The sequence below is a fragment of the Rhinolophus sinicus genome, chromosome 16 (assembly GCF_057876585.1).
Source record: "Rhinolophus sinicus isolate RSI-liver-muscle chromosome 16, RSI-T2T, whole genome shotgun sequence".
NCBI classification, from domain to species: Eukaryota; Metazoa; Chordata; class Mammalia; order Chiroptera; family Rhinolophidae; genus Rhinolophus; species Rhinolophus sinicus.
This window is the reverse complement of record NC_142516.1, coordinates 50,992,845-51,009,468: the sequence shown is the minus strand read 5'-3', so window position 1 is coordinate 51,009,468 and position 16,624 is coordinate 50,992,845. Positions and strand designations below refer to the sequence as shown.

General features: G+C 34.1%; 1 protein-coding gene across 7 annotated transcripts in view; it reads left to right on the top strand.

The window, feature by feature from the left end:
- RFX3 (regulatory factor X3) overlaps positions 1 to 16,624 on the top strand; it is a 265,759-nt gene that overhangs the window by 158,162 nt on the left and 90,973 nt on the right. For all 7 annotated transcript variants that reach the window (XM_019730013.3, XM_074330488.2, XM_074330486.2 and 4 more), the window contains one exon: positions 11,292 to 11,550. In XM_019730013.3, coding sequence (XP_019585572.2) covers positions 11,292 to 11,550 — 259 coding nt within the window. The remainder of the gene's footprint in view (positions 1 to 11,291; positions 11,551 to 16,624) is intronic.

Sequence of the window (16,624 nt, the reverse complement as noted above, 5' to 3'; positions counted from 1 at the left end):
TACAGTTTGTTGATAGGAAAGTGTTTACCTGGTTCTTGCTCTGCATATGGACGTTCATTGCCAGCATGACACAGGCTTAACAGTGTGAGTGCGTGTGTGGGCATATATTGAAATGAACAATTGAGACTGCTTTCCAGTGCTGTGAGTTGGAATAGAATAGCTCTTTACTCAAGGGAGAGGTAGCTTAATTCACTTTTGCTCCAGTTTATTTTATCATCGCCGCTCTAGTCACCCGGACTGCACCATCGGTATATTTTCTTGCAACAGTTTTTCCAAGATTCTTTTCAAAGTTTGGATCATAGCCTTATTCATTCCTGCAGATTCTTTCAATTTGTGATCTCTCATCATTTTGAGTACTACAATTAAACAAGCTGAGAAACATTTCATATCATAGAGAGAGAGTCCGATCCAATTGAAATTTTTTGATGTAGCTAAGAAAAAAATATTTCTCCCCTTTTCCCCCAATAACTCAGTCATGTTAGTCAAGATAGAAATAAAGACATCATGTTATATCATGGCCAAATTAAGAAATCGTAAGTTTTATTTAATTTTAAATGATTTTTTTTTTGGTATCAAAAATGAGATACCAAAAAAGCTTTAAAGAGTAGTTTTTTTCAACTACTCTTTGAAGCTTATCTACTGTTGAGAGATGATCAATGTTTTAAAATGCCCAAGTGTTCATTGTATGGATAACTTTTATAAGACTTGACCGGTAGAAAGCCTTCTTTTTGTTTGGATTAAAGATTTCTCATCAACCCCAATACAGAATTTATCAAACTGTGTTTCACAAAATGTTGGTACCTAAAAGAGTTCTGTGGTACATAAGCAGGGAAATACTGCATGAAGATACTTCTTTTGAGGATGCTAAATTCCTATTGTTAGGCTTTTAGAGGCTCTGAGTAGTCCTATAGGAAAGCAACATAGTGTTTTAAAAACTAAACCACAGAAAACTTTTATCTGAATAATATCTAATAGCATCAAATGGCATACTTTGAGAGGTGGTACATTATTTAATATATTGACATTGAAAAGATTTATTCAAAATTCATAAGCATGTGTATAGGACTCCTGTTTTTAAAATAGTCAGTGCTTGAAGATCATATAGTTAGTGCATTTTCTGAAGCCATCCAATTATTTTTTTCTATACACTTTGAAAAGTATTAATAAGGAACCTGAAAGGTGATAGTCTTCAAGTTCATTTTTCGTCTTTTAGTGAAATAGTGAATTTCAAGATTTGCAGGTAAAATCATGCTTTCTTATTAAAATGCTCTCTGCTTAGAAGAAATGGTCTTATGGAATTTCTGTAATTGAGAGGGAAAGGATGCTATTTTCATTTATGCTTCTACTGATATGCACATTCAAATTGAGGTAGGGTCTGGTTTGTCATGTCATGTCATGAGCTCTTTTAAGAAGTAAATGGCTAGTTATTTGGGAGCTCTTAGAGAGAGAACTGCCTTTTTGTGGAGAAGAGCACCAATGTCTCTGCAATTAGAGAGGGGCCATTTCATTCATCACATAACAATTTCCATCTCTCCAAATATTGAAGACTTACAAATATGGCTTCTCAGAATGTCAGAGTTAGGAAGTTCATGGAGAGCATTTATTCCAATCCTTCGACTTTACAGACACATAATTGAGAAAAATTACTTATAATATGAGCAGTGCAATAATATGACTGGCTAGTTAGTGTCTTGAGTTCAGATTTTCTTATCCTTAATGAACGGTGCTTTACAGTGATCTGCAGACGATGGTCTTCTGATCCTGATTTATTTGGGCAGTTGGGGAGAAGGGTTGGCCAGTTACAAAAAAAATTTTTATTAATAGTAAATTTTATATGTTATACTATTGCATTATTATATATATAATTGTAGATAGATAATAAATCTAGTGACTTTTTTATGGTTGATGACTCTTTAAGAGCCTTTTGTCATTTGTATGAATCTCTTTTCATGTGTGTTTTTTTTAAATCTTGTGTTATATTTTTATGGTTTTATTTTGTGACTACAGAATATTCTTTGGATATTCATAACATATTTAGAAAAGTCCATATTTAACATCAGATGTTTTAGTTAAATAGCTTTTAAGAGAAAAAGCTATTCTTTGACTGCCCTGTCTATCTACCTTTTTATTATATTCCATTAGTAGAATTAAATGATGCATATTAATGGCAGTTTTTTTCTGTGATATTTTCATAACCTGTAGCTTGACATCCAGAATAGTTATACAAGATCCACTTAGGAGAGTTTAGACACTTAGTTTTTCTCCTCCTTTTTCCTCCCTCTGTTTTTTAAGAAAGGAGGAAATGAAAGAATCTATGTATGCTTCTTTAGGTTTAGAACCACGTTGTGTTATTAATTTTTTTTAAATGAACTTCAGAGACCCATGTTCACCTACCAGTGGGACTGTATTTTTCCCACTGACTACACTATAATCTCAGGCAAATAATAATACTTGCACCTAGATTTCCTAATCTGGAAAATGGGGATTAATAGTTGAAAGCATTACTTAATAACCAGGTCTTGTATTGTCTGAAAAAGTCTATTCACTTTTAGCATAGTTACTCTTATAAAGCTAACTACAAAAGTAAAACGTGATACAAATCTCTGCTTGAACACAGGTTTGGAAGCTAGAGTGAGAAATCTTTGTTGGGCGGAGGGTGGTATATATTTGAAAAGGCTTGAAATCACGATATTGTGTCTCATGGAGACTAAAGTCTTTTAGGATGTGAGTATAACCTAGCTATATACAGTCTAAGGCTGATTCATGAAGCCGGGGCTTAGCAATAACCAGAATGTTCTAGAGAGGACAGTACCAACAAATCTTAGTCTGGCCCTCAAAAGGAGTCAGACTAGCGGAGTCCCACCTCCCAGCGAATGCTCCAAGGCCCCAAACTGCTTTTGGGTCAGCAGTGTGTTTGACTTGGGCATGGGGCATACCACCTATTTATCTGGACTTGGTACCGTGTTTGGCCTCAGTAACGTACATACAGGCTATAGCTGCTTTCATCCATTTTTGCTAGTCCCACTGGACAGTATATCCATCTCTAACAAGGGCCTGATTTCTCTCTTCCTCTTTATAGTAAAACCCCAGACTGACCACATGTTCTTCAGCTTCTTCCAAGTTCTTCTTCACATTATAATGAATTGGCTCTATGATGGTCATTGGTGATCTTCTGTTGTTAAATATAACAGACATTCTTCTAGATTAAATTTTCTTAATCTCTAACAGTCAACCAGCCAGCTAATCTATGCTTGAGTCACTATCCTCTTTTGTCTCTTCTGACTATATTCTTCTGTTTCCTTCATAATTTACTGGGTCCTCCTCAGTCATATTATTGGCCAAATAGTTTTTCTATGGCCTAAGGTCTGTGTACGTTTCCCTTCGATTGTCAAACAGAGACCACATTTCTTCTACAATACTTATGACTATGTGTTATTCTCATGACTATTTTTAACTTATCTAACATTTGTCTTTCCCCCACTAGAATGTACAATTCATGTAGGCAGGTACCTTGTTTGTTTGTTCCCATTCTCTCTCTCATACCTAGAACAACTGTACATGATAGGTGCTCAATGTATATTTGTTGAATGAATTAAATAAAAAATAGCATTTAATGAGAGGTGAGACAGGAGCAGGCTACTTGGTAGTTTTAAATACACAGGGAAAAATGAATGGAACTGAAATGAGATGCTGATAACCATAGTATTGATTCCACATTTCTGTTTGGGTTTTTTGTGTTTTTTTTTGTACAAAAGTTTTTTGGGCTTATGACAAAAAAACAACAACATGTATATGGTTACTCGGTTTTTCTTTTATTTTTTCAAGTATACAGTACAGTACTATTAACTATAATCACTATGCTGTACATTAGATCCCCAGAACTTATTTGCCATATAACTGAAGATTTGTACCCTTTGCCAACATTCCCTCATTACTCCCACCACCAGCCCCTGGCAACCACCATTCTACTCTGTTTCTGTGAGTTTGATTTTTTTATTTACAACACATAAGTGAGATCATATGTACTTGTTTTTCTCTGTCTGACTTATTTCACTTAGTGTAATGCCCTCAAGATTCATCCATGCTGTTGCAAATTGCTGACCAACATTTCATTGTGTGTGTGTGTGTGTGTGTGTGTGTGTGTGTATACACACATATATGGCACATTTTCTTTATCCATTCATCTTTTGATGGATATATAGGATGTTTCCATGTCTTGGCTGTTGTCAATAATGCTGCAATGAACATGGGGATGAATATATCTTTTTGAGATAGTGATTTCATTACCTTCAGGTGTATACCCAGAAGTTGGATTGCTGGATTATATGGTAGTTCTAAAACAGATACATGGACCAGTGGAACAGAATAAGGAGCCCAGAAATAAGCTCACACATACACGGTCAACTAATCTTTGACAAGGGCACCAGGAATACACAAAGGGGAAAGATTAGTCTCTTCAATAAATGGTGTTGGGTAAACTTGCTATTCACATACAAAACAGTGATATTGGACCCCTATCTCACACCACTCACCAAGAATTAACTCAAAATAGAGTAAAGATTTCAATGTAAGACCTAAAATTGTAAAACTCCTGGATGAAAACATAAGTGATAAGCTCCTTGACATTGGTCTTGGCAATGATTTTTTTTTTCTTCATATGACAGCAAAAGCATAGGGAACAGAAGCAAAAATGTACAAAAGGGGGTACATCACACTAAAAAGCTTGTGCATAACGATGGAAACCATCAGCAAAAGGAAAAGACAACCTATGGAATGGGGGAAAATATTTGCAAATCATATATCTGATAAGGGTTAATATCCAAAATATATAAATAATTCACACAGCTCAATAGCAAAAAAAGCAAATAATCTGATTTTAAAATGGGCAAAGGGCTTGAATAGACATTTTTCAAAGGAGGCATACAGATGGCTAACAGATACATGAAAAGATGCTGAACATCCTAATTGTCAAGGAACTGCAAATCAAAACCACAATGAGATATCACCTCCCACCAGTTCTGATGTCTATTATCAAAAAGACAAGAGAAGAGATAAGTGTTGGTGAAGATGTGGAGAAAAAGTGACCCTTGTGCACTACTGGTGGGGATGTAAATTGGTTTACCCATTAGGGAAAACCATATGGAAATTCCTCAAAAATATTAAAAATAGAGCTATCATGTGATCCACCTCAATTTTTCTTAATTGCAAATTTTGAACAGTTACTCTGGGTCAAAATCATTTTGATCCATTTCTCCCAAAGTGGATTTAAGCTCATATCCAATTTCCTGACTTCTGTTGTCAGGCAAATGACCTGTACGTGTACTTATTTAGGATATCCTTTTAGTATGCTTCAAAAACTATTAAAGCAGTGCTGTCATGGATAGCTGCCCCAGAATATAAAACTCCTTTACCTGAGTAGACTTTGATGTTTTAAAAAACTGAAATAGAGTAAAATAACTAATAGTTGTGAAACACCCTTTTTTTCTTCATACCTGTGAAAGTTGGGCTTCCCATTTTCAGTATCCTCCAGTACCCTGGTTCTGGAGGTCTGTTAGACCAGGAGTATTAGCATCACCTGAGAACTTGTTAGAAATGCCCTCTTTTGGTCCCTAGCCTGGTGCTACCGAATCAGGAACTTTGGGGATGAGGCTAGCAATTAATCAATTATGTATCAGTGACATTTTGGACAGTACATAGCACATATTGTGACACTGACAACTGGAGAAGAACATGAGGTACTGGGAGAGGAGGGGAAGAAGATGATTAAGGAGTTTAGAAACAAGACATCAAGTAAAGGTTAAGGAACTGGGATCTTTTTAGAACAATAATGCTACTTGAATATTTAGTTTTTACCTCCCTTTTAAACCTCATTTCTTTCTAATATCCTTCTCATTCGATATAGCCAGCCATTCTAGACTTCTAATTTCTTCCTAAATACCAGGATCTTTCTTGTGTTGTAGGTTTTGTACATGCTGTACTTTCTTCCTGATCTATGTTTTCTTCCTGTATTCCATAGAGCTGACTGCTTTTCATCATTTAGTTTCTACCTTAATATCTCTTTTTTTAGGGATAGCATTCTGGACTAACCTATCTAGTATGACCCTTCCATTTATTACACTTTAATATTCTATTTTTCTCTGTCATAGACTAAAGAAAATTTCTAATTATCTTATTTTCCTTCTTATTTTTGACCATTTGTTGCTTATGTTATGTAGCCCTTATGACAGTAGAGGTTATGTCTGTTTTGTTCCTTTTATTCTAGGTGCCAGAATAAATGCTCAGTAAATATTTGTTAAAGGAATGACTATAAATTAGCCTGAAAACAATAAAGCATTATACAAATGTAAGCTATTATAGTGACCAACGTTACTATAGTCTAGCTTCATAATAAATTTTATGGTATAAAATTTGCAAGATATTTTATTTCCATAATTTTCCATTTTCATGCCATTGCTTGATTTTATCATTGACTAGCTTATTGGTGGGAGAATATTCAAGACCTGGGTGAAATACAAGACACATAATTTAGAGATATTATATATGTGGAATTGTGGATAGTTAAAGAAAACGGAAAAATTAATGATAGCTGAGTAAAGTGATATAATTATCCTACTGAACAAGCAAGCAGGGAATATTCAGTCATGTTTATCCAAGGTATATGCTAAGGTATGATGGGATGCAAACAGCACTAATTTTCTGAATTCAATGGATCAGAGTCCTGACATTTACATAGAACCTTAAAATAGAGTCAGGTATGAAGAAGCTCCTGTCAGCAAGTATGCACATATCTACGTGCTTACATTCATTACTGGGTACATATGCAGAACAATAGAAAGGTTTATTTTCTGCTGTAGAAATAATATGACATTATTTTCATAACAATCTGTGGCAATCAATGAAGAACAAACAAAAGGAACACAGAAGCATCTTTCAAATGTGCACAGAATTGCTTGGGAATTGAGCTGTTTCAGGAATGTACTGTCTAGAAATAGTTGCTTTCAATCTGATATACCAAATATTGAGTTATTTTCTCAAACATAGGTTTTGGAAATTTCTGAGGAAAATAGTGTGCAAGTAATAACTCGTATTCATTTTACAATATGAAAGATAAACGAATCTGAGGTATCAGAATTAAAGGGTCATTATTTCTGCTACCTAAGAAAGAACTGCTTGTTTTTGCTCTTGGTGCTGCTGCTTTTTTTTTTTTAACATAAATTCTTCAGCATTTATTCAGGAGCTTTTAGAGCATTTAGACATAGAAAAGACCTTTTGGAGTTATCTGCGCAAAACTCTGGCTCTGGCTTCAGAAGGAATAGGTTAATGCTTATCTTCGTACGTTTAAAGAGCAATGGCTAAGAATATTATGGTTTGCCTCTATTACCCAATCCAATGTTTAAAATCTCCTCTATTTCTTATGGTAAGTGTACCATTTTTGTCACAGACAAATTCAGAAACATTACACAGCGTGCCATTTCCTAATAAAATTGTTCCCCCCCCCCCGAAAAAAAAATTGCCAATCTTTACCCCAGTGCATTTTTATATAGTAGGCAAGCCTTCTCCTCGGTCCCATGGGTCATGATTCAGTAATGAGGATAGTTTATGGATTAGACATACTCTTTAGTGACGTTTACCCTTCTCTTATTCTTTGCTCATTTTCTAGCTCATGAATCATCTCCAACTTAAGGGGAGTATTAAAATCAAAGCAGGTTGCATTTTACTGCCATATTTTCATACTGACTTGGGGGCTATAGATACAGATATTCTGTGATGCATTTGTTTGCATTACTAATGTTCACTGAGAACTAATTATACTCGTATAAAGGAGGCATGCCCACAAGATGGAGTGATTTTCACTCCTTGGAATGTTTCTTTTGTACTATAATAACAACTTCCATGGTCATAGAACTTATAAATCCCAAGTGTATGAAGGTATGCATCCTTTGCAATAGTCCTGCCTTTTCTGTCTCTTTCTGTGCCACTACAGGTACATCTGCAGGTCCCATTCTGGGTAAGACAGGAGAGTAGTGTGAGGCCAGTAAACAGTGAACTAAGGTATAAGGAAATCCCAAACTGCAACAGAAAGTTCACATGGCTCCTGTACCACCTGTTAGGGCTATTCCCCAACTGTCATTCACGAATAAAGTTAAGTTCTTTTTATGTGACAGAATGGTTGAGAGCACGAGTTCAGTGCAGATTCCAAATCCATTGTTTTACCAGCTGTGCGCTCTGAACAAAGCTACTTAACCTATCCACGTTGTCTGTGAAACAGGAATTATAATAGTACCTATCACATAGAGAGGGAATGAAGATTAAATGCGTTAATATCTCATGCACATAGAATAGTGCCTGGTGCATAGTAGTAAATGGGCAGTATATTCGCCATCATTAGTTGTTATTGTATGTTTTATTTGTGAAATCAACTTATTACTAGGGGGCATGCATAAACATTTTGCTAGGACTATGAAAATGAACGCTGGCACCGTGTCTTGCGTCTGTCAAAGTATTTATTAGCTATAGCTATCTGTATACCTTATTTGGCTGTACTTAAATATCAATATCATATTGTGTTATTTTAAGCACAAAGAGGGTCACTGTTATAGTCAGTGGATATAGATTAAAATGACCTCATTTCTCTTTTTACCTAAATTTGAAATCAGCATAACTTTTATTTTATCAAATAAATGTGTAAGAAAAGAAATGTATAAATTAGATTTCCCATTGGGAAATACAGCAATGAGGAGAACTGTATATGTATTTTAAATGGCATTTTTCTCTCTAAAAATTCTCTGTGGAGTTGTTTCTATCATCACCCACTATTATTTTACTAAAATTTACATTATAAATTATATTACAAGTGTAATTTTTAATGAGTTCAAATGACTTGTTTTAAATGATACAGACAAGTCTTTGACTAATGTAGCATAATTTCTCATTTTTTAACAAAACAAAAAGGATTTATGTTTTAGAAATGTATAAAACTGGCTATTATGTCAGATCATATTTTTGTATGTTGACTAGTGTGCCCACAATACACCAAGCAACTGGGTTGAGTGTTGAGGGTACAAATGGGAATAAAACAATTTAATGGGAATAGAAGGACATGAAGAAATTAACACTCAGTATCTTGAGAGTTATAGTTCAGGTATGCACAGGGTGTTAGGAAAGTACAGGGAACAAAACATAACAGCCCTGTGAGGAATAGCCGCAGAGGGCAGGTTGTGCAGAGAAATAATTCTGAGATAAGGTGATGCTTGACCTGAGAGTTTACAAAAGATGAAGACAAAGAAGGGAGTTACAGAAAAACTTGAAGGCCTTTCAGGCAGAAGAAACCATATGCCACAAAGCAAGAAGGCAAGAGAAAATGGCACTTTGGGGGATCAGCCAAAAAGGTCAGTGTGGTGCGAGTGAAGAAAGCATTGGAGGAAATGACTGCTACTACCACGTTCGGAGATTATGTAGGCTCCAGCCCTGATGGTTGTTGTAAGGTCAGTCAAGGGTTTTGAATTCCTTCTGAAAACGAGAGGGAATCATAGAAAGGTTTTTTTTTAGAAAAGTTTTATTTTCGTATTTGCATTTTAGAAAAATTCCCCTGGCAGCACAGTTGAAGATAGGCGGGAAGAGAGCCTGACTAGAGGAAGGAAAGCCAATTAGAAGGTAGTAGTAATGGAGAGTATTATGAATGAATGCAGTGAGTATGTGAATGGGACGGAGAACTGTAGAATTATTTAGAAGGTAACATTAGTAGGACTTAGTGACTGATGTAAGTGTAAGTGAGGAAAGAGCAATAATTTCCAAAGCTGATGGTGGTGCTGCTCTCTGCTGAGAGGGGGAATATGTGAAAAACAGCAAGAGAGAGAGACTTTTTTTTTTTCAGTTGTACGTTAAATTTTGCGTATAGGACTTCCCATATATCATAGGGTTTCCTGGTAGAGATAACCGGGTGGCTATTAGAAACCCAGATTTAAAATTCTTCAAGTATAACTAGAAAGTAAAGAGAGTAGAGATAATCAACTTATATACAAGGTTGTTTACCATGAGCATCTATGTGGTTATATAGTTTATGGTAAATGTATGTGGTCCGAATAAAATGAGGAAAAATAAGAGCTAAACATTGAACTCTCAGAAAATATCAATATTTAAAGTGCCAGAAAAATGGAGCTTCCAAAATGTCCTTGAAAGGTAATGGTAAAAAAAAAAAGTGGAAAAGAAAAGTAGAAACTACAGAATAGGAGAGATTAAGGCAGAGAAACCTTGTATATACATAGAAAATATATGAAAATGTACACGCCAAATTGTCAGTAGTGGCTAGCTCTGATATGCTGGTTGAAGAGAATAACAAAAGAACCGGGAATTTTAATTTGATATTTGAATTTTTAATAAAATCATTTTATACATCTCTACTCTTTTTGCAACTTCTTGTGAGCATATAATTAATTCAAAATTAAAATTAAATTCATGTTAAAACACATTATACTCAATTGAAAATGAAAAATCAATCAAACAAGCTTAATCAGAACAGAAAAAGGAGGGAAAGGGCAACATGGTGTGATCAACAAGGTTATACTGCAAATAGGTCAAAAAAGATAAGGACTGACAGCAGCCTTCTACTTGGTATTTAGATTTGGTTGCAAGTGACCTTATTAAAAGCAATTTCAATGAAAGGCTAAGGGTAGAAGCTGTACTGCAGTTGTTGGGAACTGGAAAGTGAGAGCATGGTGAGGTGGCATAGTTATCATGGCGAAGCTTAGCTGTAAAAGAAGAAAGAGGTATGGATAGGGATTTAGTGTCCAAGGTTAGTAAATGTTTACTCAAGATCCTTCTGGTGTCAAGAAAGAGATCCATGCGAGCTTCCTTAGTCATGGAGGTTTATTGCAAGTCACCAGGAATGTGAAGTAGCATGAGGAGTTGACTTATCAGCCCCCAGTCATTCCAGACCTCAGCTTTTCTGAAACTAGGATTTGCAAGAAGTTCTATAAGGAATTGAAGAAGTCGCTCAATAAGATTTTTTGGAGGGAAGAGAACTGAGTCTATTTATATGCTGGAGGTAGGTACCAGTAGAGGGCAAAAGCTTTCAAGTACAGAGAAGCGTTGAGGAACTTGTTAAAGGAATGTACCTTCTAGTTGGAAAGTAAACCCTACTACTTCTGGGAATGAAGTTTCATACAAAATACAAAACTCGGCATGTTCCAAAGGCTCAACCGATGTATTCTGAACACAAATTCACACTAGAAAAAATTAGATAAGATGATATAAATAAGCTAGTAAATTTCTTTCTTCTTCTTCTTCTAAAGCCGAACAACAACTTATCCTTACACAGAAACGCAGATGTACAGCCAAAACACTGGAGGGAATTACTTTGATACTCAAGGGAGTTCCGCACAGGTGACTACCGTGGTCTCATCCCACAGTATGGTGGGCACTGGTGGGATTCAAATGGGCGTCACGGGAGGACAACTCATCAGTAGCTCGGGAGGAACCTATCTGATCGGCAATTCAATGGAGAATTCTGGTCACGCAGTGACACACACCACTCGGGCCTCCCCAGCGACAGTAAGTATTTGAGTTTTTATTTGTTTGATTTAGCTTGTTGGGTAGCCACTATTGTACATTTTCCAATATGGGGGGAAAAAACAGCACACACGAGCTGGGGCAAGAAAGTGTTGCATTTAAGTATTGTGGTATTATCTGGAATGTAGTATGAGTAGTGTATGTTACTGATTCACACCCGCAGTTGTGTGAATTTGGAAGTTCTTAGTAGTGGCAAGTCAGAGAAGTGATTCTCACTCATAGGCTTTCTGCAGTGATATTTAGTAAACTACTTAAAATTTCTACTGAAAGAAATTGCTTTTATATTACACTGATTTACACTGGCTTTTTATGAGATAAAAACCAAGAAGTATTATAGAGAGTAAAATATAGTTTAGTTTGGAATTTTCACCAGTAATATGTATGCTAGCTCATTGCCAAAGAAATCGCTTTATGTAGGGCAACATTTCCCAAACTTGAGACATTTAAGTTTGGCCATATTCCCATACCACCTATACTATTATTTACTTAATATATAATTTTTAGTTGAATCATTTTGAAATAGAAAACGTAATGTTTCTAATGTATGTTAAATCCATTCTTAAAAAGTAAAATAAAAAATGTTTACCCATGTGTCATATGTAAAGCCATTTTGCATTCTACCAAAGATGCACTTTGGGAAGCACTAATCTGGGTAATTCCAACGAAAAATATTTATATTGGCTTTGATCATAGCTATGAGCAAAGAGTGTCTTCGGAATACATATTTTAGTTTTCAAATTTTTAAAATTTAATAAATACATTTATTTTGACACAAGATATTTTAATGTATTGAAATGATGTCATAGAAATAGAAAGCTGTGTAGAATTCAGTGTCATCAAACTCTGTAACCTGAGCTTTCTATTTTCACCTCAGTTGAACATATAAATGAGTGATCATTTAGAACTATGTAGCTAAAGTAGCAATGGAATTGATTTTCTACGTGTTTTATGTAAAAGGAGGCTGGGGATTCGGATTAAGTGCACACACCCATTTTTCATCATCTTACCATATAGTTTGTTCTTATAATGAAATTGAGTTAGAAACAAATTTGGTAAAAAAATAATACGAGAAGCTTTACATTTTTCATTTCATGGATTTTCAAGATATAGCATATCTGGTAAGTACTTTATACATACTTTTCTGTTTGTAATGATTACATGTGTTTACACTTGCATCATTTAGTGTGTTTTCTCTTATCCATTCTTTGAAGCCCCTTACTTTCAGTTCACTATTTCTTACCAACATCAGAACAGGTCACTAGCAGTTCTGAGTGGAGAGTTCCTTTTCTGTAACTTTCTCTTTGTGTTTTCAGAGCATCCATTTCTTATGTATATTTGTCTCTTGCTTTTCATAACACTAAGTACGTACGGCATGTCTGAATCTTTTAGTCAGACTAAAAGGTTCATTTTTATAGATTAGAAACTAAATCAGAGCCTCTCTGACCCACAGTTCCGTTATCAATAATATAAAGTGTTACTTAGATTAAATGATTTCCTAATTTCCTCCCAGCTTTAAAATCATATTTACAAAACAATCGTAAAATGTCCTAGATGTGAAAATAACTGTATCTTTACCATAAAAGGAGAAGAGGTAGAATAGGTGCCAGTACTTTATATTGCTCTTGAGAAAGGCTATCCAGAAAGTCATTTTCTTTGGAAAGGGAATTCATTGCCACTTATAAAGGTCTTTGAAAAACTGAAAAATTGGGGACAAAGAGTCTTTTCCCATTTTTGTTTCATCCACCCTCTCCCATGACAGCATACCATCCCTCCATTCCCTATCCCTTTCCTACTTTACCTTCTCCAGACATTTCCACTGACCTCCCTGATTTCTGACTACCTGTTAAACATCTTTATCAACTGAATTTATTACTGCTGTCACTCAGTTAATTAAATTGCTTATTCCAGGTCAAGTAAATACAGGTGCAAACATTAACAGGGTAAACTTTGTAGTTTGATTTTTTTCCATATAGAGTATGAAAAGTAGCATTACTCCTTAAGTTATCCATTACACAAATCAGATGCTTGATTTCTATTATATTAATTGGCAAATTAAACTAACACTTAAAATAACTTGAAGTATAATGACTGAATAGTAGGAAGCTATAAGAAAACCCCACCTATTCCTAGTATCAATTGTACATATTATACTTTATGAATTAATAAATATTTAAGGATTAATTAATAATTAAGCATTAATATTTAAGGTTTTGTTAATGTTTTTTGTGTGTTTTCTTTTTTTTATAAGAAAATTTCCTTTTTAGCAAAAGAAGTGTAAAAGTTAAATAAAAAGATAACATTTGCATGGAACAATCATAAGGTGCCCTCATCAAAGCACATATGATAGTGGCATATGATAGATGTATATTATTTAAATATACATCTGCTAGTGTTTATTGTGTTACTTTGTATTTATTACCAAAATTTATGTTCAATTTAGATCCCCCTCTCAATTCTGCTTGAGATCTTCATCTGCTTCATTCACAGTGAGGTGGTAATTCTGTTTACAGTTTCACATCTGTTACTGTAGTAAAGTTAATGTTTAAGTGCCATGAAACCTGTTTAAGATTTCCTACCATCCTCCTTCTGCCAAATGTTAGAAAATTTGTGGTTTTTTGGTTGTTTAGACTCCTGGTAGGTACCATGTCACTAAAGGGAATTTGCTTATTTTCACGTATCTTTATCATTCACTATAGAACCATACAAAGAATATATGATTACAATCTTGAACAACTTGTTGTCAAGACTCAAGTCATTTCTTTCCAAACATGGAGCCCAACTGTGCTACATAAGTTCAGTTTTGGTGGTTTAGTGGTCCTTCTACCACCAGTAGTATGTGGGGGTGATGGCAACTGACTGTGTAGGAGTAGCATATACTGGGGCCAGGATTCCTGACTGGGACATAGTCAGTTGGGCTGTTTCTTAAGAGCCTATAATAAGCGAAATGTTTAGCCAATTAATTCAGTTGATGAAAAACTACTTAAGTTTGAGTATTTGGAAATAACAGGAACCTAACACCTTTATTCATTTGCTGAGCAGCAAGGTTTACTGCTCTGATTCTCAGAATAATTGCCTTGACTCTGTCTTACATTTGACCTCTGCCTGTACAGAAATACTTTCATTTGAATTGATTAGGAATCATTTCCTTCCACAAAGAAAGTTTACGCTAGTGTGCAAACCAGTTTCTCAAAATATACCTATGAAGAAAGATAATGATTTAAAATTGAAGCCAATACTGAAAAAAAAAAAAAAATGATTAGCACTTGAAATATTTTCTTACCTAGTATAATATTCAGTATAAAACCATCTTCTCATACAAGAAGAATCTCCAAATCATTAATGGAGAATTTTTATTTGAGCCTGTGATTTACTTTCATTTTATACCTTTAATGAAAAAATGTTTTACATAAACATGTTTTAGTATTTCATTTTTGCTTACACATTGTAAATACTGTCAGTTTTCAAGGTACCAAGAAATGTCAGAATTTTTCAAAAGATTATGATGTTGATAAATTTTATTTGATGAATAAATTATGGTACAAACAACCAATAGTATTGGTTAAAATACTATTCTCCTTTTACTTACTGTATTCATTTATTTGGTCAATGGAGTCTGTGTGTATATTATATATATGTGTATGTGTTTACATATATTAATATATATACACACTTTTAAAAAGCATTTCTTGCTAATAGTTTTAAATAAGAATTTTCAAAAATATTAATGTTTCTTTGAACATCACTGGATATGAGTTCATTTAAGTTACTACTTAAATAAATGTTTTATGGTTCATTAAATTAATTCTAGGGATCTAATTATTGTTAATATTTCAGTAGCACATGGACATTAATGTAGAAGATTGGGCTACAGTCATTATTCTGAACTTATTATACTTTGATCTTCCTTCTAATTGCATCACCATGTTTCCTTATGTGTTGTTATTCATTTGAAACACTGATTTATTTTTCTTCATTATTTTTCTGTATAACCATATCACTTCAAAATTTTAGGATTTTGAAACCTGGACACAATTTACATTCGAATATCAAAAATTTATGATTGTAGTTAGTGATATTTTTGTGCTCATTACAACATAATTTATCTTATACCACACTATACAATAATTAGCAATTTGCTTTAAGAAGCTTTATTTACTCACTCCTCCATGAAATAACATTTGATTCTTATAAGTAGATGGTTATTTACGGCGGTTTTTCTATCTTGTTAGCTAAATAAGATTACATTAATCACTTGAGACTGTAATATGAAAGCTAATTTTTACATCTTTCTGTATATATGTTTAGTAATTATATATGTTAAGTGACTTTTGCTAAAATTAGATCCCACCAAGGGGCACAAGGAAAATGTGTTGAAACTAAAATTGTCATATCTCTCCCTCTTTTGATTAATGTAAAATATTGTAATTTATTTCAGTTACTTGGAGGAAAATTTGAATGTCCATCTGCTTCTATATAAGTAAAAGTTTGGCCTGGCTTATACAATTTATAGAAAGTTAAAAATCTGTTTAAGAATTATAGATGCTTTTATTTCTTAATTTTTGGTTTACTTACTTATGGGTTTGGTATACGGGAATAGTTTTTGCTAAGAAAATGAATATGTATAGCACCCCAGAAAATAATTTTGTCTTCTTATTCCTTTGCTGGAGTGGTACCAATGACCGTGTGTTTTGTTTTAAAATTGTTATTTATTTATATGAGTTAGTTACATATTCTTATGTTGCACAATTCAAAAGATACAAGAAATGACATAATGCGGTCTTCCTCTCACCCCTGTTCTTCAGTTCTTTTCCTTAGAGGCAACCACTGTTAGTAGGTTCTTTTGAGTATCATTCTAGAGATATTCTGTGAATATACAAGCAGAATGTCTCTCTCTCTCTCTCTCTCTCATTACCATTTCTTTTAATACAAATGATAACAAAACTACTTCATCTTGCTTTTTCTTTTCACCTAGCAATATATCTCAGAGATATTTTTTCATATTAGTAGTTGAAGGGCTTCCTTATGTTTATGGGAAATGACTATATTAGAAGGAGCT